The sequence below is a fragment of the Sceloporus undulatus genome, chromosome 3, assembly GCF_019175285.1.
Source record: "Sceloporus undulatus isolate JIND9_A2432 ecotype Alabama chromosome 3, SceUnd_v1.1, whole genome shotgun sequence".
In the NCBI taxonomy this organism is placed as follows: Eukaryota; Metazoa; Chordata; class Lepidosauria; order Squamata; family Phrynosomatidae; genus Sceloporus; species Sceloporus undulatus.
Genome location: NC_056524.1, coordinates 207,303,660 through 207,327,688, shown reverse-complemented (window position 1 = coordinate 207,327,688; position 24,029 = coordinate 207,303,660). Strand labels below are relative to the sequence as shown.

General features: G+C 39.6%; 1 protein-coding gene across 1 annotated transcript in view; it reads left to right on the top strand.

The window, feature by feature from the left end:
• The window catches only part of SORCS3 (sortilin related VPS10 domain containing receptor 3), a 652,615-nt gene that overhangs the window by 558,938 nt on the left and 69,648 nt on the right, over nt 1-24,029 (top strand). Inside the window, exons 17-19 of the mRNA XM_042460847.1 lie at nt 8,128-8,241; nt 10,249-10,420; nt 21,653-21,839. Of these exons, the coding sequence (XP_042316781.1) occupies nt 8,128-8,241; nt 10,249-10,420; nt 21,653-21,839 (473 nt within the window). The remainder of the gene's footprint in view (nt 1-8,127; nt 8,242-10,248; nt 10,421-21,652; nt 21,840-24,029) is intronic.

The following is a 24,029-nucleotide window of genomic DNA, read 5'->3' as shown; positions in this document are numbered from 1 at the left end:
GACATTAACTTTAACATATTAAGTTACATATATATATATATATATATATATATATATATATATTGCAGTTTTCATATATATACATCGTCTGAGAACAGAGAAAAAATAATAATAATAAAGAGAAAGAAAGTATTTACAGTATACATTATCGTATGCAATACATTGGTGAATATCTGATGTTCATCACATTGTCTTTTAATCCGATAGATTCAGTTTCCGATTCTCCCTTGTAGTTCCATTCTGGTAAAGTTACCATAGTTTAACTAACTTTTCCCATTTAGAAACGTGTTCTTGTATTGTTCTGTTTGCTGCTAGCATTGTCATTTTATCCATTACATAATAATCATGTAGTCTACTTAACCAGTCCTCTAATGATGGCAGTGTCCCAGATCTCCATTTTTTTGCTATACAGACGCATATTAAGTTACTTTTGATTTCTAGTACTGGTCTCTCAGGGAGAGGAGAATAAAAATTGGAGGTGTCTTCCCCATTTGAAATTTTTGGTTTGTTTGACTCTGTCCTCTCTGTCATTACTCCTAATTCTCCCATGCTTTTCTTTACTATATGGTTTATATTCAGAGACAAACATATCCCACTAGGTCTTTTCATTCTACCAAGTTACCATTACACCCAATATATATCTTAAAACAAGCTGCTCCCTACCAGCAGTAGTTGGTGGTCTCCTTGTCAGAAATGGTGAGTCTAAACTGGATTTTAGTCCAAATTTCACACCAGGTATTCAAGGAGCTGAATCTCTTCTGGGACTAGGGTTTAGATAAGTCCTCCAATATATTCATTAAAAGCTAGAGCAGACTCACTGTCTCACTAACATGGAAGTCACCAGCTGCTCTTATGCCCAACTCTCCTGTCTTTACTTAGAAGCTTCTGGCATTAGCATAGAAACACATATACATAATGTGCCTCTACAAGTGTTCCTTTTGTGTGCATTTCCTGCTGTGGTTCTTTTATCATTGACTGACTGTCATATTCTTTATGCTGTTTTGTTTTTTACATTTCCCTTGTGAATGAAAAACACTTTCACCCTCATCCCTTACAGATGAGTCATCCCAAACAGGGTGTTTCACGGTTCATTCCAGGTTTCCTTAAGGGTGACATTCAAAGCAAGCTATTAAGTTTTAAGTGCTAATGGGCTGGCTCCATTCTTGGTCCAGGGGAAGTCTTTCCTGTTCATAGACTTATTCCAAAGTTATCTTTAGTGCCTGATAAATTACCCTCATTCTTTATTCACATATTGAGACCCCTAAGTTTTAGTTGGCCCTACATATGTGGCAGATAGAATTTTAGAGAAAGCTATTTTGGAGATATTGGCAGTCATCCTGTCACTTATCAACCTAAATTGGGTCCCCAGAGCTTCAACAGCTACATTTCCCTATGTGATTGGTATTGATTTGTGTCAAAGTTACTGATTCCACTCCCTCAGCACTACCATATTATCTAGATGACACATGACACCTGCAGCCCTTCTATTAGGCAGTCCATATGTAGTATGGACTACATACCCATCCCAAATCTAGTGGCCTATATGTCTAATGATCCATTTGGGTACTACCAGGAAACTTCTTGCTACTGGATACACACGGAGAAGAGACGGTTAAGAGGTGATATAATAGCCCTGTTTAAATATTACAAGAGATGTTATATTGAGGATGGAGCAAGCTTGTTTTCTGCTGCTCCAGATAATAGGACCCAGAACAATGGATGCAAGTGACAGGAAAAGAGATTCCAGCTCAACATTAGGAGGAACTTCCTGACAGTGAGAGCTGTTCAGCAGTGGAACACACTTCCTGAGAGAGTGATGGAGTCTCCTTCCTTGGAGGACTTTAAACAGAAGCTGGATGGCCATCTGTCAGAGAAGCTTTGAGAGTTCCTGCATGGCAGTTGGTTGGAGTGGATGGCCCTTGTGGTCTCTTCCAATTCTATGATTCAGTACATAAGGCTATTTGTTCATCCCTCAAGGAATGGTTCCCTGCAGGCCCCTCTTGGTTGATGGCATACTTCCCAGAAATCCTCATTCTTTGTGGTGGAAAATGAGGTCTTACACTTTGAATGAATTGACATTCCCAAAGCTTTGCGACTATGACCCCAAGGGACCACAATTGTTTTCTCAGAGTGAAGAGCTTAGTGCACTGAAAACACATCCAAAATCCCAGTGCAGTAGACAGATATTCATACGTGAGACACTGTACAATACATTATATAGCCTTGCATCCCTGAGTGCCTTTTACCTTTATAGCTGTTTTTTAATTGGAAATGTTTATCTATGTTGTTTATCAACACTGAGGAAGAGTCAGCTGCCCTGATCTCTTCAACCAGCTGCTGAACTTCGTATTAATTTGGTGCTTTGCCAATCCAGGTGAGATGCTTTTTTAAGCTGGGACAAGCCCAATGTCTTAGGGCTTTCTTTAGGGGCTTAGAAAATCATGAAAGTACAATACGTAAATATATATCACATTACATAAAATCATAATTACTTTGGTACATTGCCTACAGCCTGTACATACCTCAGAAATTACTGGATCAGGAATTCTCAAACTATCCTCCCCCACAAAAAAGCTAGAGTAGAAGTCATTGAAGTCTTGAATGAGGAGGTAGACTTCTTCAATCAGGGTAAAATCTTTCAAGTTTTCCAACAGTCCCTTTTCCTTTAGCCCTGATCCATCTATGGTCCAAAACACACTGCAGAGATAATCTAGTTTGAGGCCGCTTTAACTACCTTGGCTCAGTGCAAGGGAATCCTGGCAATTGTACAGTTGTCCCTGGGTATTCATGGTGGATCCATTCCGGACCCCCTCACGGATACCAAAATGCATGAATAATCAAGTCTCATTGTTCTTCCTCCTGGGCTTAGCTTTGCCTTAGGGGTTGGGAGGGGGCCGTCCTTCAGTTGGGCGGCAGTCTGTGCCCCTCATTTTGGGCTCGGCCAGGCAGCAAGGCCCCCCCTTGGCCCTCAATTGGCTGCAGCAGAGGGGGTGGGATGTATGAGTTCCAGGCCCCAAGCGCTGCCGGGAAGGCTAGTTCCGATGGAGGCAAGTGCACGTTACAGGCCCTGACAGCGCCCATGTCCTGCTTTACTCCCTCCCAGTGCCTCCTGGGAAACCAAGTCACTGGACCCAAGAGGGCAGGGGGGGAGTCAGGGGGTCTTGCTGCCAGGCTGAGCCCAAAACAAGGGACTCAGACTGGCGTGGCTGCATGCATTCACCACCATTGGGGACAGCATGTACTTTCCATCCATGAGTGATTGAAACCGCAAATGACTATCTGCAGATACTGAGGGACAACTGTAGTTTATTGTGGCACCAGAGGTCTCAGACAGAGAAGGCTAAATGTCTCACAAAACTACAGTTCCCAGAATAACCTAGCATTGTGCCAGGGCAGTTTAAGCAGTCTCAAACTGGATTATTTCTGCAGTGTGTTTTAGACCAAGGTGTCTTTGAATGTTATCTATTTTTTCTATAACCTGTTTACAAGATAGATAAAACACACACACACACAGCTTCAGCCTTTGCTTACATGTTCTTCTTATCCAGTAAATGGTTTCAGAGTCTCTGGTCAGAAATGTTCAAACTTTGTTTCGAAATATCTATGCAGATGATATAGGTAATGTATTATAATTATGATTTCACGTAATAAGCTTTAGAGTGCACATGCATGGCAAAATGGCCAAAACCTAAAATTCAGGAAGCCCTCTCCATGAAACAGAATAAAATAAAAAAATAAAAGGCTCACTAATGAAATAAGTTTGGCTATTTCAGTACCTCAAATCAGAGACAACTTCATTATATTTATGTTTTCCCCCTTTTGTACTACTCTTCTAATAAGGCCATTCCATGTGTCATATTTTTCCTTCTTCAGAGGACTGGTTTTGTGAACTGTTTATCCCATGTCAGATCTCAAAGATTGGGGAGATGGTGAACGTAGGGAAAAATGGGACTACAACTACCAGGTTCCTCCTGCAAGCCAAATCACTGGCTGTATCCCAGCTTTTCCAAGTTTTGCTATGGGGACTAAAATCAAGACAACTCCTAAGAGGAGAACAGACATGTAATTACACACTAGCAGAAAATAATCTTATTAAAATGCTTACTTGAAGTTTCCTTGCCTTTGTTCTTTATTTCTCCTTGTCAAGTAAGCTTTTCCAAGCAAGCTAGAGCAGCAGCTGGACTTGGTAATTTTTCTAACGTACAAACCCTGAGGCTTTCAAATGTGAAGGTGGGCAGCATGTGTATTTTTAATATACATTTACCAGAAGTTAATGAATGAGGCTACAGCCTTTGGGGCATATAGCAATGTTGTCTTTAATATTATTTAATATTAATGCAGTTCTTTCTTTCTTTCGGGCAACATGTGGCTCCTCCTGAACATTTTTAATTACCAACCCACTAGCAGGCATATTTTAAATATGCAGGGCTGGCCTGCTGAGCATGATTAAATTTGAACATCAAGACAAAAATCATTAGGGAATCTTTGATCCTCTTTAAGCTGTTCAGAAATGTTGGCCTCTGAAGAATAATGGGATTCATCCAGGGTCATGGGACATGCTCTACCCCATTATGCCACTTTTCTTAATCCTCTGGAGACATGGTAAGCTCATAAACAACAGTCAGTGGGTTTTGTTATATTCACTCTCATGACATCATGTCTGACATTGCTGTGTGAGGTACTCCAGGATCCCTTGTTATTTCAAGTTGCTTTCAACATAAATAAAATGAGGTTAAATTCTTCCTTACATTACTTTTTCCATCATGGCTCAGCTGTCACAGAGTACTGCTATGACTTTGACCATGTCCAAACATCTTGTGTAATTGCATACTAGATCTGTATTATTGCAGTTCAGGGATCTTTAGGAGATTATTCATTCTAAGAAGGTGTTTCTTCTTACAGCCATTTCAGACAGTATTTTCTATATGCAGTTGTGTGTAAAATAATGTGGACATCTTGCTTGTCCAAGGCTGACAGCTTGAGAAAGGGCAACAGAAGAGATCACAGAAGTGGTGTCAGCTTTGTCCATGCAAACACTGAGAACATGAAACAGTTTTCAAATGATTCTGTACCAGAGTACACAATCACACATAGAAAGGAATGATGATTTGTTTATGTCAGTTGGGACTTAGCTGGCTCAGCATTAACTGCCCCCCACCAGAGCTTGAAACAGTTACATTTATGAGCCAAGGACTCCCAAAGTCTCCTAGCCAGCATGACCCAGTCACTTTTCAAACTTCTGTTTTTCTTCCATCAATACATCCATCACTTTATTTATACATCTTGTCTTTCTTCTAGACTGGGACTCAAGGCAGCTTACCAAAGGCAGAAAAAAGCAATAAAACACAGGCAGTTAAAGACACAAATTAAGATTAAAGCAATATTAAATCATCATCATCCCTGTGGATCAAGGCAGGGATAAATAATAACAGAATTAAAACTATTTAAAACCTTACTTTAAAATAAAGATTAAAAAGAGAGCATCACTGGGATGAGCATTTATTAAATTTCCAAAGGCTCGTGGGAAAAGGACAACAAAGGAACCATCCTAGCCTTCCTAGAGAGGGCAACAGAAGAGATCCATTGGAAGGATAACTTGTGGAATAATTCTAATCTTTCACATAAGGCTAGTCAGGGCAATAGGAATGAATGAGTGGGAAGAAGGGTCTTTGCTCTGACACTGGACAGCAGCACTGCCAGTGGGGTGATAGTTCCATCCCAAAGACTCCTGGTAGAGTTAGTGAAAGCATCCTGGGCATAGATCTGCTATAGGGAGTCAAACAGGCCAAGCCCAAGGTGGTCTTGCATCCACTTGGTTGAAAACTCTCTTGATTTTCTGGCATGCCTTAGCCTTTCATGAAGTCATCCTGAAGCTTGTATAGTGAACAACTTGCCCATTGGTTTTGATGGGTGTGAGGATGTAGGAAAGGGGGGATATAAAAGAGCCACTGGCTGCATTGAGCCAGTAGGAATTTGAGAGTAGAAGATTACTGTCTAAATCCTCCCTCTGTGCTCTGCCCAGATAACTCCATCCTCCTAAGGATTCAGACAGACTTGAATATGTTGTGATTAGTTATTGAGACATTCACACACACACACCCAAAAAAGTGCATGCAAGTCACATCCCCAGTGTCCCCTTGCTGTACAATGTTTGAAACTGAATTCTTAGTATGCTTGGAAGAAAGCATTTTAAAGCCTTCTACATGTCCCTGCATACACCAGTTCTTCAGCTCTTTTAATGCATTCTCTTTGAAAATCTGAATAGGGCTATTGAAGTACTGTTTAGTCAGATACTGGTAATTCATTCCTTCATGATTTATTTGGGCCCTGGTATTGCCATTTTATAATTTCCTGAGAATTTGAAATAAATGCCTATAATAAAGTCTAAAGTTCCCATAAGACAACTACTTTGGATTAATGTTCTTTTTCTGGAAACATATGGAATCCATACTATGGACTTCAAGTTCATCCTGTTTTCACATTACTTTATTTCTGGAGATTTGTTTCTTTGTAAGGGACCTTGAAACTATAGTACATGCACTGGTAACCTCATGACTCGATTTCTGTAATGTGCTCTACAGGGGGCTACCCTTGTGCTTAGTTTGGAAACTTCAGTTAGTACAGAATATGGCAGCCAGGCTGGTCACCAGAAAATCTAAGAGTGACCACATAACACCTATTTTAAAATCACTCCACTGGCTGCCTATTGGCTTCCAGGCACAGTACTAGGTGTTGCTTATCACCTTTAAAACCCTACATGGCTTGTGTCCAACCTATCTAAGGGATTGCCTACTTCCGTATAATCCACCCTGCACACTCAGGTCCTCTAAGAGGAACGTATTGCAGCCAAAAAAGACCAGACTGGCTGCAACCTCCCAGAGGACATTCTCCACGACTGCTCCCCAGATTGTGGAATGACTTGCCGGAAGAGATCCATCAAATCACCAACCTGGATAGCTTCAAAAAAGCTATTAAGACAGATCTCTTCTAGCAGGTCTTTCTGGAATAGTTTTCACCCAGCATGAAAGAACCCCCACATATGCTGCATATTTTATATTTCCCACTACTTGTCTATTGTTATTGGTTTTAACAGTTTACTTAATTGAGTGATTTTAATAGTAATATATTTAATTCCTTTTTTAAGGGGGGGGCGTTATGGTATATTGTGTTGTGTATCAGATGTTTTTATATTGTAAGCTGCTCTAATTGCCTTATGGTAGAAGAGTGGGATATAAATAAAAGTTTTATTTATTTATTTTTATTTATATGATAACCTAGCCTGCCCCCTGCCCCCCCTGCCCCCCACTCCTTTTTGCCATGGCTTTTTGCCATGGCTATAGTAAAGAATATAATATAAAAAGAATGGACTGAATCATATTTCTTACTGAGGAAAGATGCTTCCACTAATTCCTTACTGTTGAGAAGAATTCAGGTAAAATGGGGCCAGGTGATATACCAATCAGGCATCAGCCAGGTGTCAAGTACACCTCCACCACCCATAAACCAATGCCAGATGCTCGGACTGCTTTCTGCACTGACCTGATACTTCTTCGTCCTCATGATCCCATGCAGCTATGCTGCAGGACTTTTCCTCCATCAGCACTGAATCATGGTCAATTAAAAAATATGTAGGAAAACAGAAGATTAAATGGTGAAAATATTATATTTACCTCTTTACTACTAAAATTTGCCCTGTTACAAACAAGCTGTGCCATGATTCATCATTCTTGTTTCCTAATGAAACATTTTTGTGCTCTTTGGCATGTAGCAAAGAGGCAGCAAGTTCCACTTAGTTGCTAAAATAACTTTCTTTCTAATGAAAGCCTTGCCTGATGAAGAAGCCACTGAAGCTTTAAAAACTTGCAACCTGTATATTGTGCATTTTGATTGGTCCAATACAGGTATCACTCTTTCATGTATTTGTGATAGTATTTGATTTTCTTTGTAATTCTTTAAGCAATCTCAAAAACCATGGGCTGAGAAGGACTGATCAGTTTCTCTCCACCCAATTTAACTTACACGGTTATTCAGAGAATAAAATCTATTCTGATTTCCTTGGGAAAATGACAATGTCATCCATCAAGCTCCATATATTCAAGAACATTATTTTTTTTTAAATTCCCCTAGTGACTATGGCTATGAAAGACACAGTAATAATCAATGTATCCCAGCATTCTGGTTCAACCCATCTTCCCAGCTGAAAGAATGCTCCCTTGGACAGAGCTACCTGAACAGCACTGGGTATGTGAGTCTACTTTGTAGTGTTTCTTTTTCATGTCTAGGAATGAACCTACCTGTAAAAGCATTCATGGGCTTATTCTTTTTACCACCTCTAGATCTGGTCCATACATCCAACCATTGTTGCTTTTTTCATGAGATTTCCAGATTTTTTTTAAAATGTGCATTTGTGTTGTAAATTGTTCTCACTGCCTGAATACACCCTTCCAACTAAGATTCATGAAGCAATATTTTTGATGCATTTAAAATGTGCACCTTATCCACATGTACTTTTCAAACACATATTTTTTTCAGGTACATCTACAGCTGTCTGTGAAGATCTGAATTCCAGAAGCCAAATTGTGTGCTTGGTGCTCAGACAGTCTAGGAAGTGCAGACTGAGCAAAGTTTGCCCTAAAAGCCAACTGGAGTGGATTCCTCAGAGACCCTTAGTTATTTCTGCCTTGTTCCAAGGCTGAGCCATTAGGTTTCAGCCTTGCTTTTCTAGCATTCTTACTAATTTCTTAGGAAATCATTAACATAAATGATATCCAGGGACTATACTTCTGTATAGGGATAAATGCTCCCCAGGCAACTAGCTTTGCTGACCAAATTAAAAGAGAAGCAAGAAAAGTCTATTTGTAGAGCATTTAAAATGAGCTCTGTTCATTTTAGGAATGGGATCAGGGATCTGTGAGTCTCCAGATCTTATTGTACTGCAGCTCCTATAATTATTCACCACTGGCTATGCTATGTCAACCTTATAGGAGAGTTGAGCTCCAATAACACCAGGAGGGCTATATATATTTCCAGCTTCAGATTGCTATATATATATATTGGATGCTATGTAATGTGAACATGTGAAGAGAGAAACAAGATTATTCCCACTGCTCCACTTTCTAATTCTATGGGAAGGTCTGGACCAAGGTCTGTGGGGTCTAAAAACAGTAGGCTTATCTGTCTACAACCTGCCTAAGAGTCAGTGTGGTGTAATGGTTTGAATTTTGGGGAGATTAGGGTTTGAATCCCTGCTCAGCCATGGAAACCCACTAGGTAAGCTTGGGCAATTCACACGCTCTCTCTGCCTTCGAGGAAGGCAATGGAAAATTTCCTCTCCAACAAAACCCTATTATAGAATTGCCATGTGTTGACTTGATGGCACATAAGAACAACATCTTACATGTGCATCAGTCTTATCTCAAATAAACATTGTAAAAGTTTTCAATTTCTTTCCGCTCATAACTAGCACATTGAAACAAGACTGGGGCAGACTGCATGGCAGTGAGAAAACAAAGGGACATATACCTCAACAAAAAAACTGTTTAAGGCTTTCATGGCCGGCATCCATAGTTTTTTGTGGGTTTTTCGGGCTACGTGGCCATGTTCTGGAAGAGTTTCTTCCTGATGTTTTGCTAGCATCTGTGACTGGCAAAATGTCAGGAAGAAATTCTTCTAGAAAATGACCACATAGCCCGAAAACCCCACCAAAAACAATAAACTGTTTATTTTACAATGCTGAATTGGTTTTTAAAATTACTTGCAAAGTAAAAAACAACAACACAACCTTGCAATGATTTCACATCACTGGGTCCAACATTTGGCCCACACAGTGCTTTATACAGAAAAAAACAATATTTTTGGAACATCGTGGGACAATGTTAATAGTGTATGCCTTTTTTTCCCCTTTTCCTTTATAGGCACACTGATGCAAAGTCAAGGAAATATGCTAAATTTCACCATAATAAGGGGATAGGGATCATGGAAGTACATAAAAAACAAAATGAGAAGGGGCTTAACTTTAATATATGCCTCTGTATATTCCTTAGTTTAGCATTTACTGTTAGTTTTTCTTGAGGTTCTTGGCAGAAGTCTGAAATACAATTTTTCTGTTACAGGTGATAAACCATGGGTTTCTTTGCACGTTTCTTGTTTGCAGTCCGAATGTGTATGATATCAAATGTGGATTTCATGCTTGAAACAGGACATTTTAAATAAACAACTGAGCCTGACACAACCTATACTGTTTCACAGGTATCGAAGGATTGTTTCTAATAACTGCACAGATGGGCTACAAGAAAGGTATTCAGCCAAGCCTGAACAATGTCCAGGCAAAGCGCCCCGAGGACTGCATATCCTCACATCCACTGGCAAACTGGTAGCAGAACAAGGATACAATACTACTTTCATAATACGCATGGAAGAGGTAGGATCATCACCCTAATACAATGTTAATAACACAGTGAGTTGTAACCAATGGTGTCACTGCACCAGAGTAAAGTTTCTACTGTTTGCAAAACCCTAAGCTTTGACTTTGCATCATGGGCATAAGGTCAAATCCTGTGACTCCACTTGTTCAAGAAGTTGTGGGAGCCACTGAACTAGCACTACTGTCACTCATTAAGACTGGATCATACAAGCTGGGAGCTGTAGTACACTTGTCACCAGCATTTGTGTGAACACTAATAGAACATGCAATCATCAGTGGAAAAAAAGAATTTCTTTACCTTTTCTGTTAGCTTTACACTGGGCACAACCCAATGCTCCTTCCCTTCTTTCTTCCTGGTCTTACTTCTTTGTAATTGATTCACTTTAATCAGTGCAGATGGTGAAGGCAAATAGAAATCTAGTTGAAAATTGTTAAGGGTTTTTCATATTCAATAAATAATGTTCACTTCTTAAATTCCCCAACATTCAGAATGTATAATAGGCTTTTTAACCAGAGTTTGTTGTTTGCTTCAAACTTATGGATTTTTTAAACCATAAAAATAAAAAAATAAAAAATAAAAATCAAGATATATATATAAGAAGAGAAATCAAAGGGGTTGTAAAACTTTCTCTTTATGAGTTTTACTAAGGTAAGAGAAACAGTTCTTGGTCCCTGGGCAATATTCGCACTCACCTTTGAGCAAGCAAATCAATGAAAGGGGAAAGCAGGACAAAAATGCTCACATGGGATTCTGCTCAATTGTCTTATTGTCTCATAAAATTTGTTTTTTCCCCTAGTCAAATCATTGGTCCATCCAGTCCAGTATTTTGCACTGTCTGGCAGCAGCTTCCCAGTGGCTTGTGCAGACGTTTTCCTGAGCCTAGCTGGCTAAGATATTTTAAGTAGAAAGCTGGGAACTGAAGGAAGGATCTTTTGAATGCAGTGCGCATGTTCTGTCACCAAGCTGTGAAATCTTCCTTTTAATTCATTCTCTGATTGGTGAACAGAAACAATAATTTTTGTCTTCATCTTATGTGTTTGAGAAACAGAAATAATATAAGATATTTTGCAACCATAAGGGTTATGTAAAAAGCTACTCATGCAGTTCTATATCATTGAAAGTGTAACGTGGAATGAACGTTATGCCCTTAAAGTGTCCTTCTAGGTGTCTGAATGAAGAGAAGCATAAAAAAATGGAACTGCTATATATCTCTCTATAAATGCTTTAAAGCCCCTACAGCTTAAGGGACTAGAAGATTTCCCGTGTTTTATTTTGTTATTATTTCTCTATGTTGTTTCATCATGTATTCCAATCTCCTGAGATCTGGTTTAACTAGGAAAATTGTTTAAATTAATTCAGGAACGATACAGATAGAACTTGCCTCAGCTTTAAGGGTTTTTGGAGACATTTGCATCTTTCCTCACCTCTGTATTAACAATGCATCCATGTGTGATATAAAACAATGAGGGAAATACAATCTTGATACAGTTGTATTTATGATTGTCCCAAGAATCTTTTGGTGCTGTGTTATTGATCCATATATATGATTCTCAGATTGGTAAAGCATCACATACAACAATCTTGCTACAACTCTATTTTTGAATTGTTTGTATGTGTAGCAGTACATATTTGCAGAAAAAGAATCTTCATGCAATTTGTATAAAAAGAAGCTTCATGCAAGTTGAGAATATAAGTGTGTGAAAGTACCCACCCTCCATTTTTAATAATATTTTATTCACCTACAAAAGCATATTGATGACAAAGATGAAACACAGAATAAACAGCAAATTGTATGTGGTCATGTTACTCTGCACAAAATTCAGAGGGGTAGGACCTGATGAGTGGAGAGTTCCTAACACACTGCTGGGGAACAAGACTGGTCATTTGCAGTGACTAGAACTAATTAATTAAATTAAAATATGAATTGTTAGAAATTTTCTAAGAAAAAGGGATTCTTCGGTTTACTTGACACTTAATCAAATGACTCATGTCAAACTTTCAGCATTAATTTAATTCCAGAAATAAATCAATATTTATGTTAATACTGTATATAGACATTTAGAAGTCTAGAAATTTTAGTCAGAAAATTTGTCCAAAAAACCTGGGTTGACTTATCCTTGTGTCAACATAAGTACTCAAACCCTCATATATATATATATAAGGAGCCATCCTTTATCTCAGGAGGGTGGAGAAAGGGAAGATGTTAGTCTGTCTCAAGAGAACCTAAAAGAAGCACCAACACCCCCCCCCCCCAATCTCTCTAACACAGCACCACTTCTGACTGCTTTGAATGGCTAAGTGAGAAAATGGTAGCAGTTGCAGTTCTTTGGCATTTCTCCTCAAAGAAGTGGCAAGAGGAATTTGACTTTGAATGATTTGAATAAGATGTGTGTGTATGTTAGCTTTTTCTGGGTGTTAAAATCAGGCGATGTTATCAGATTAAAGCTAAAGGTTGTAATCACTAGTCATGTAATGACTTTCTTTTCTTTGCCTTGTTATTCTTTTTGACATGTGTGTGTTTTCTTAGCCTCACCTGTGCCTGGTCACCTCCCACACACATTGCATAGTCACCATTTACCATTGTTCTCTCCTAAACCATCCAGCCTTTAGGGTAAGTTGTTTGGTATCATTTTCCTTTGTATCATTCTTTACATCCTTTATTACATGCCCTCAACTTTTATCCTTGACTTATCCATGGGTCATATCAAAATGCATGATTTTGAGTGCAAAATCTGCACTTGACTTATACATGAGGTCAATTTATAGTCATAGACTATGTAATGGTAGTTGATTAAATGAAGGAGTCTGCTAAAGAGCCTACAAATTATACAGTTTCCAGCACATTCGAAGACATTTTTCTGCCTGAGGTAAGGATGAAATGATACCCCTTCCATTCCATGTATGAAATTGAATCTTGCATTACAGATGAAAAGGCATCTTCTTCACTTGAAGGTAACAGACCAGCATAGGTGACAAAGAGCAGCCCATATGCCACACGGAGCTGTGCCTTCTAGCATGCTGGCCCTGTCCCCAAAATGCCCAGCATCTTCCACCATCTGACCATGCCTACTTTATATACTTGAATATAAGTTAACCTCTTCAAGGACAGTTTTTGGAGCCCAAATTACAGATTTTGATATGACCCATTGATAAGTTGAGGGAGAAAACGATGGAGCATATAGCAAAGCAAAGTTTTCAGGAGAAAAGCAAAGGAAAACAATGCCAAAGAACTCAATATCCCATTTTAAGTTATGATAAACTCCAAGTCCTATTCTCAGGAGCTGCAGAAAATAAATTTGCTTCATCTTTAGTATGACTTGCCTTCAAATACTTAAACATGGCTATCATATAATCTCTTAACCTTCTCTTCTCTAGGCTAAACATACCTAACACCTTAAGTCCCTGTTCATAGGGCATAGTTTCCAGACCTTCCACTTTTGACCAGTGTCCCTGTCAGTGTCGAAAACATTTGTCCTCCCATTCTTGTTCAATATAGCATTTCTTTTACCTTGTAGATTCCCTTTTCTATTCCTGTTCAACATGATGTGGAGCACTATATAGAAAGTGTGTGGGAGAAAAGGACAGTCCTAATCTCAAAATTAGGAAGCTAGTAGCAATTTATTAAGGACGTTGAGCAGAATTTCGTCACATAAAGGACAATACACAATAGCTAATAACAGAGCAAGTGAGGTAAATTGAAAAGACAGCTTCTTGAACAGAAGGCTGAGGGACTGAGAGGTTTCACAAGAAAAAGAAATTCTGTGGGATTAAGGTTTTGAAACTGGAGGCAGGAATATTGACTTCCACTATGGTCTGCTGTAGCATGAACAACCCTCACGACTATATTAATGTCTATTCCTATCTTCCGCCTATCCCTTCAATTTTATAGCTACCTCTGCTTTTCTCTGACTGTATTGATCACATTGTAGCTGTAGAGCCTATTTTGTTTTGTTAGCTTTTTTATTTTTGGAAATAGGCTTTTTAATGTTTTATAAGAGCAAACCAAGCAATTGTTAGAGACTGCAATTCCACAAAGTTCCACTGAACATGACAGATTCATATTGATTTTAAAGCAGCAGTGAATTCTGTCCCACTGACTTCATCAGTGATCAGTTTCAACCTTAGAGATACAAACAACATATTGCATCAAATGCATAGTTTACCTTTGGGTGACTGTTTTTATCTTTCTAATGTAAGAGCCATGTTGGTCAGGTTGGGGTGGAGAGAGGCAATCAGAATCAGAAAGGGGTCAAACAGAGAGCCTTTGCTATTTGACAACATTTCCACAAAATCTTCCTCCCCTCCAACCTCCTCGCCCCTGAAATTTGCCTCAGAGGTAAAGCTAGTATTGGCACCACTGATAGCTTCTTTCCCAAGCACATTTAGATTTGGTGAATTTATCTCATATCATGTTAAGAATATGTTCAGCTCATTGCTAGCAATAACCTAAGTATAATTTAGCTTTTGAGACTAATACTATCTTCATATATGGGTTATTTATTAAAGAGTAATAATTTATAATCCCAGTGTGATGTGGCTTGAGTGCTGGAGGAGCACTCCAGGAGACCAGGATTCGAATCCCCATTCAGCCACTGAGGGACCTTGCACAAAGATAGTCTTTCATCCTTAGGGGAAGTCAGTGGCAACCTTCCTCTGAATAATAATCTATAATAGAGCGACTATAGGGCAGAGTCAATTTGAAGGCACATGTCAACAACAGCAGCAATAGTTCTTAAATATATACTGGTATATCCTTGAAAATACCATTTATAGAAACATACAGTCAGCTCTTAGTATCCATGGGGGATCTGTTCCGGACACCACCACCCCCGATACCAAAATCTCCAGATACTCAAATTTCATTGTCCCCAGTGGTGGTGCGTGCACATGGCTATGCCACCATTTGGGAAAATGGGACTTCAATGGCAGTGCCTGCATGTGTTTGTGCCACCATTAGGGACAGCCCTTATTGTCCCCTGTGGCAGCATGTCCTTGAGACAAAGGGCCACATGCACATGCCGCCATTGCAGACAATGCTGGCTTGCCATCTGCAGATGTTTGAATCCACGGATGGCAAGTCCGTAGATACTGAAGGCCGACTGTACTCAAGATTTATCAAGAGATGATGCAACTCATATTATATAATTATGAATCAAAGGCCTCAATATAGCATCTTCTCATGAATATATCCACATGTGGACATACACTATGCTGAGCCACATACACCTCCCTGACTTACTCTAAAGATCCTGAAGCTGCCCTACATGGCTATTCCATACCATTCCATGGTTTGTGGAAATTTGACAGGACTCATGAAGTGTCTGCTTTTATTTCCATAGCCAGACACACAATTATTACAACAGCTTAGAGATCCCTGGATGACCCTGACAGATCTCAGCACTGATGCCATCATTTTACTTCTGGCTATGGGGATGTAAGAGAGCCAGTGTGATGTAGTGGTTTGAGTATTAGACTATGACTCTAAGAGAAGGGTTTGAATCCCAGCTCAGCCATGAAAAACCACTGGGTGACCTTGGGCAAGGCACATTCTCTCAGCCTCATAGGATGACAGTAGTTAACCCCCTCTGAAGGAACTTGCCAATAAGACAAGCCCTCCCTTCATCCACCATCTTGAGGGAGAGAGAGGCAGGCTAGCTCCACCAGGCTTGCCTGGAAGAAGACAAGCCCTCCCTTCATCCACCATCTTGAGGGAGAGAGAGACAGGCTAGATCCACCAGGCCTGCCTGGAAGAAGACAAGCCCTCCCTTCAGCCACCATCTTGAGGGAGAGAGAGGCAGAGTAGCTCCAAGAAGCCAAGTCCTCCCTCCAGTCCATCTGCCTTGGTCCAGGCCTCGGAGGTTGAGAAGAACTGCTGGACCTCATCCCCTTCCCCACCACCACTCCCTTTGCCTTTTGTGTCGTGTCTTTTTAGATTGTAAGCCTGAGGACAGGGAACAGTCTAATTTTAAAAGATTGTATGTACAGCGCTTTGTAAATTTACAGCGCTTTATAAATAAAGGTTAATAATAATAATAATAATAATAATAATAATAATAATAATAATAAACCCTTATGATAGGTTTGTCCTAAGGTTGCCATAAGTCAGAAATGACTTGAAGGCAAACAACACAAACACACACACACACACAGGGATGGAATGACCCTGTGAGGTGATTTCAGGGCATTACAGTAAGTTGGGGAGGACTTTTGAAGCTGCAAAGAAGGGAAGGGAATAGTAATCTCAGTGCCTGAATAGTAATCCCACAGTGTCTGAATTGTATGCATAAGGGTTATTGTGCCCTACAGTATGTGATTCTTACCATCATTGTCCTTTAAAGAAGCAAAAATATTGGTGAGCCAAAATTGTGTTACATCCAGATAAAGTGATTGAAATCAGGGAGAGAAGGTTTGTCTATCAGGAAAACAATGCAACCAATTTTCATATTTTGCTCATCCCACCATTTTCACCATCAACTTTAATAAATGTTCACCCAATGGGCCTAAAATGGTCTGTGGAATCTCCCCACATAATCCTCCACCTGGAATTATCCCCCATTAGAAATATGTGAGTTAAACTGCAAAGGAGAATGCAAAGTCTCCTAAAGCTTGTCTGAATTTAGCATTAGTATTCACAGGGGCACCATGGATCAAGATCAACATGAGGATGGTTAACAACAACTTGCTGGAAATAAATATATTTTGACATACACATTTGTACTATTTATCTCTGGAATGTCTATATGAAAATGTTCCTATTAAAAATATGTTCTATTGAAACATATTGGAATGCTTCTCTGAATGTATTAGAAGAACAGCTTTTTTAATCTGACACATAAATCACTCTTGTTTTCAGTTTTATGAGTTGCTTATTAGTTTGATAAACTATGCAATTTTTAAAAAAAACTGTTGTGAATTATTAAAAGAACTGGCCCTTATAGAAAATACCTGTTTATTTGAGGTATATTATTAGCTTTCCACTTGTAGTTATGCTTGGAAATACCCAGGCACTACTTGCACAAGCTGCCATTCACAGGGCTTTTCAAGGTGCCTTATGAATAACTTAAGTTTCTCAACTAGTACCCATCACTTGTCAACTGCACTTGAAGTTTACAGACTTGTGAGCTTTACAGCACACCATTATCACATTTCCATTTGATTCTTTACAGGACTAGCACTATAAAAAGTGCCTCTTGAATATATCCAGAGAACTATGATTGTTATCCATTTGAAATGCCTCCACTTCATTTCCATTTTAATTTATATTTATAAACTAGGGGATAGCTGACATTGCATGTGTGGCAGATGATACACCTTTCACTATTTCATATACTGGAAACATTGTTAAAGCGAAGAGATTAGCAGTTCGCTGCAATGCAGAGCAAGCTAGTAAGAGGCTGGAAATAGGATTTGCTGCTGTTTTGCTATGAAAACTCTCCCTTTTCTTCTCAACATAACAAATAAAGAATGATGGGGATGTGGCCAGCACATTAGCATAGTGAATAGTGAATTAATCTAGCAAATCTCCTTATGAACCAAGAAGCTATATCCCTCTCCAAGTACAGCTCCCACAAACGAGGTCTCTATTGCAGTGCTGGACTAGACTCCAAAGCTAATTTGAAAAATGGTGTCCACTTCAGTATTTTCTTTTAATGGAAACTGAAGAGAGACAGGTTGCTTAGCTTATTCACTAGGAAAAGATGGATGGGAAATATATAGCCTTCCAGACATTGGCTATCCTGGCTAGGGCTGATGGGAGCTGGAGTCCAAATGTCCCTTAGGGGCTTGACAGACGGCCCCTAAGGGGTGGCCTCCATCCATCTCTTCCCTAATCAGATTGGGGTCATGGCAACCTTACACCACGGCTCCAATCTGGCCTTTCAAGGGCACAAAAAGGAGCGCAAAAAGCAGGCCTTTACAGACTGGCTGAAAGGCCGGCCTGGGGGCAGAGTCAAGGTGCAGCATCCTGATGATGCATGCCCAACTCTGCCTCTAAGGCACCCTTATGCCATGCACTGCTCCAGATGGTTTGCGGCATCATGGCGTGCCTCCTGTGCTGCATCCAAGGACACAGTGCCAAAGGGGAGCCATATAGCCATGCCACCATAGCTATGATGCCATTTTGAGGGTACAAAAAGGAACCTCTTTTTGCAGCTCCTTTTTGCACTCTTGAAAGGCCAAATCAGAGCCACAGCATGTGGTTACTGCGGTCCCAATCTGGCATGAAAAGGGGCAGCTGCAGGCCACCCCTTTGGGATGGTCTGTAAAGCCCCAGTGGCTCTTTATTTGCACCCTTGAAAGGGCACCATAGTCCGCAATGGTGTGGCTGTGTGGCGCCCCATCAGCACTGCATTATCTGGACACAGTGCAGTAGGCACACCATAATGCTGCATGTTGACTGGAGTGGTGCATGCACAGCATCAGGGTGCTCGGGGGGGGGGGGCGGGGGCAGAGTCAGGCATGCGTCATAAGGATGCTACACCCCTACTATGGCCATAGGCCGGCCTTTCAGGCCAGTCTGTAAAGGGCCTTAATTTGATGTTTGATTTCTTTCTGTATGTTTAAAAAGGGCTGGGGAAATTGTCTCCCTTCATATGTTAGACTCAGGTTTGAAAAACTGGATTTAAAAAAAAAATAAGAAGAGTGGTAACACGATATTCTTTCTTTGTCTCTCATCATGTATTTACTAATATACTATTTTATGACATTTTTCATTCTACACACTTTGCTCCGCTCTAAGTGCCAGCAGTCTGCATTCCTGTTCAGAGAATGTGCTATCATTTATGCTCTGTTGTAGGACACTGACTAGCCTCAAAAATGCAGTGGTCAGTCTATGTCTAGGATACAGCTGTGAGGGAAAGCTCAATTATCTTGTCTTAAGCTATTTCACAGCACTGATTAGGCACCTTCCTCAAACCTAGATTTCCCCCAGAAAGCCAATAGCCTATTAGGCAATAAAAGGATGTGTCTGAGTTAGCTCCACTGGGCATTCTTTCTCTCAACAGATGACTACCCAGCATTGTGATAACCTACTGTGAGAGAACATACTCTATCCTCCCGTCAAATGCTGAACTCGGGTCTCTCTACCCTTGCAACATTTATAACATTACTGTCTTGTTGTTCACTGCTCTGTTTTCTTCTCTGAGGATTCATGGTGGTGAACCTGCTGTGCTGAGCTACCAGTCTCATTTACGGACTTGTAAAGGCCATTTTAAAGAAAACAAATAACTCTTTAAAAGGGCAGTGTTAACTGCTAGGTGCAGAGGCCCCAATCCTTCCAGCTACATTTATCACTAGGGTAAGCTAAATAACATTTAAATCAATGAGGCTCATTTGTTTTTAAAACCTAAACTCTTAGGTTTAATGTGTCCCTAATACTACTATATATCCAATTAACTCATTTGGTCTAACTGCAGGCTTACATCTGCTGGCTATCATTATTTCCATTTGACCTCTTTGGGTGGGACTTCCTATTTTCACATGATCAAAAGCATATGAGGGGGAATATGGACCCAAGCTCATTGATTCATCCACTTTTTGGTGCCTTTTTTACTAGAGAAGTTGCTATTTTGTTTCTTTTACTTATACCTGCCTGTGTTCTTTCTTGTTTCTTCTGCTTTCACACCAACTCTTAATAAAGCTCCTTGAGGTTTGACTCATTCACAAACCAAGTTCTTTCCTCTCTGTGCTGCAGACTGAACTTTTAAACCACATGCCTTGGTCAAGAAGAAATAAAGGGGAAGCACAGTGAATTGGGTCAGCAGTTTGCAAAGTTACTTTTTCAAAAAGTAACTCATTCTTGTTACATTGTCTTAAGAGTAGCTCATTGTCATTACTCATTGCAATGGCAAAGAATATCCCTCATTACTTTACTCTTGCTAATAATAACAACAACAACAATAATAATAATAATATTTCCTGCTTCTCCCAAGGATCAAAGCAGGATTACATCATTAAAAATACAATACAGTACAGATACAACTATAAAATACTAATACTGAATTATAAATTCCTATTAGTTCCTTTTTCATTCCTTTTTGTTACTTCTTAGAAAATAAAAACTGCCTTAGGTTTGATAAGAGAATGCTATGCAACTTGAAACATTTCTGTCACAATCCTCATAAACATGGCCTTTCAAAGTAACATTTCAAAAGTAACTAAGAACTATTACGTATTAGTAGTATTACGTATATTTGGCTATTTCATCTTCACATCCAAGAGCAAATAATTTCAGCTGTTTTCTCCCTGCTGTGAGAGACAATGGATATTTCTTTGCAATTTTCACATATATCTACACATTTTAAAATATTTCATAACAGCAAAATTGTATTACTTGTGTAATGAGTAGAGATGGAAAGAATATTCAATGTTATCTCTTCTCTGGCTGAAAAATGAGGTTCCTAATATTCAGGGAAATCCAGTTGAAAATAATGATACAGAGGCAAGAATTTTGTAGTTCTGAAGTTTTAGGGGAATTATTATGCATTTATTTTTGGCCAAAAAAAGCATGCAGTTGGGTGGTCTGGGATCAAAAGCTACATTTGCCATGCCAAAAAAGTGAGAGGTGTTTCCAGAATCCCATAAATTTTGTTTTGTTTTGAACTAATTTTACAGACCAGTTTTTCACACAGACATACAAAAACACATGTGGATTTTTGAAAGCAGATTTTTTTTAGTAAAAAATGAGGAAGTGGTTACATAAAACCACTTGTTATTCTGATACGAAACCCCCACATTCATAGAATTTTTGCAAGAGAATTTGACAGACAGTAGGAGCTATCATTGCAAATGTGTTGTAGATACCATTGCTGTTGTCATCATTTACAGTTAGTTTTCTCCATGAGTGGATATTAAAATTAATCACTCACCTATAATGTCTGTACTTAGATTTCAACCACATAACTCAACTGCCTGTTAGGATCCAAACAGATTCAAAAGCTCCTGTACAAGGCCCACATCTAAGCACAAGTCCATGGACTTACATTTCTGGAAATACGAAGCAAAGCCAAACCATATGATGCAATGTTTAATATTAAGCCAGTCTACCCTGCCTTTGTTTTTTTTTGTTTGTTTGTTTGTTTGTTTGTTTTTTAGTGGAGACTAGCAGGAAAAGCTGCAGAGTATTTGAGCAACATTCATACTAATGAGATTGTTATAAGTGGCAATGAACTGTGTAACATAAATCACCCCTTATCAGCTATATTCCTAAACAATAGTGTTGTCTCCTACAGGGTGATCTCCAGAGGACAAATATCCAGCTAGATTTTGGAGATGGCACTGCTGTATCCTATGCTAATTTCAGTCCTATAGAAGATGGTATCCGACACATTTATAAGAGCACCGGAATCTTCCAAGTGACTGCCTATGCTGAAAATAACTTGGGTTCTGATCTGGCAGCCCTCTTTTTGCATGTGGTCTGTAAGTAAATATCAGTGTAAGCTCTGAATGTTCCTTCAATTGATGGCATGCATACTCAGGGTCAGTCCTGACATTAAACTGAAAAAACAGAAAATTGTTACAGCACTTGCTTAGATATTGTTGTATTTTTACTGCACATGGAAAATGCTAAGGGAGTGTTTAAGGGATGTTCTGGTTCAGGAATGTAATCTTCGCTTATTTCATTCTTGCATTCATATGCATTACTGAATGAATGAATAATTTAAAAAGTGTTCTCCCAACTGGGTGAAATTGCAAGACATTTTTTACATTTTTTGATGATTTCTTACATTTGGGGAATTTTTCACACAAAAAATTGTTGGATCCTCAGTACTATGGAATTCTGGGAACTATGAGACAAAAAACTTATTTGTTAGAGAGCTCTGTGCCACAACAAACTAGAGTTTCCAGGTTTCCATAGTACTGAGCCATAGCAGTTAAAGTGGTATCAAACTGGATTATTTCTGGATACAAACTTTCCAGATACAGAATAGTGTCTTTTGAACATTTTCTTACATAACAAATATATTTTTGAATAAAATGTAGTGCACACCTTTTTGTGCAAACATTTGTGTGAACATTTTTAAAAAAAATCTGAGTCATACTTAAAAGGAGGAGTGAAAATAGGAGGAAGGAATATCAATAATCTAAAATATGCAGATGACACCATGGACTACCAGAAAACATCATAGATCTAGAGCAACTATTAAGGAAGATCAAAGAAGAAAGGACAAAGGCAGGCTTATTATTGAACATAAAGACAACAAAAATAATAACCATTGGCCTGTTACAGACAGGCCAAAATAAAGCTGCTTCGAGTCACTTTGGAGGTATGGTATTTCAATGATGCATGCGTCCTAAGAGTCCAAAACCCGCACCAAAGCCATGCTCCAGTCCTAAGGACTGGAGTGCAGCTTTGGTTTGGCTTTTGGACTCTTAGGACTCATGCATCATTGAAATACCATACCTCCAAAGTGACTCGAAGCAGCTTTATTTTGGCCTGTCTGTAACAGGCCATAAAGAATTTATACACATTCAACATAGACAATGAAGAAATAGAAATAGTAGAAGAGTCCTCATATCTGGGATCAAACATTGATCAGAGTGGGGACTGCAGTCAAGAAATCATAAGAAGACTAAGAACGGAGAGGACAGCTATTATTATTATTATTATTATTATTATTAACCTTTATTTATAAAGCGCTGTAAATTTACACAGCGCTGTACATAAAATTTTTAGTCAGACGGTTCCCTGCCCTCAGGCTTACAATCTAAAAGACACGACACAAAAGGAGAAGGGAGTGGTGGTGGGGAATAGGATCAGGTCCAGCAGATCTTCTCCACCTCCGAGGCCTGGACCAAGGCAGATGGACTGGAGGAAGGGCTTGGCTTCTTGATGGATGGTTAAAAGGAGGATTCCTGGGTCAGAGAGGGGCTCACCTCTGGGAATGCTTCTCTAAACAATATAGTCTTTAATTTAGTTTTGAAACTGGGTAGAGAAGTGATGAGGTGTGCATGTGGGGGAAGAAGGTTCCAGGAGTAAGGGGCAGCAAGCGAGAAGGGACGAATTTGGGAGGGGGCAGTGGTAGTCCTACACTGTGACAGGAGACCTTGACTACCAGAGCAGAGGGTACGAGTAGGAATGTAAGGAGAAAGAAGGGCAGATAAGTAAGGAGGGGCCAACCCATGGAGGGCTTTGAAAGTCAGTAACAAAAGCTTGTACCGGATGCGGAAGGGGAAGGGGAGCCAATGAAGAGAGGATAAAAGAGGAGAAACATGGTCAAAGCGGCAAGTGGATGTGACAATACGGGCAGCTGAATACTGGACAGAGATTAAAGGATGGAGGTGTGAAAGAAGAAGCCCTGTTAGAAGGAGGTTACAATAATCTAGTCGCGAAACCACTAGGGCATGGACCAGAGTCTTGGCAGTAGAGATTGAGAGGAATGGACGGATCTTGGCAATGTTGTGGAGAAAGAATCTACAGGTCTTGGCGGTGGCCTGAATCTGGGGAATAAATGACAGAGAAAAGTGAAAAATGAAGCCAAGACTGCGGGCTTGATGAACCGGTTGAATAGAAGTGTCATTGACAGAAACAGAAAAGGAATAATGAAGGGTGGGTTAAGGTGGAAAGACGAGAAGCTCAGTCTTAGACATGTTGAGCTTCAAGCGCCG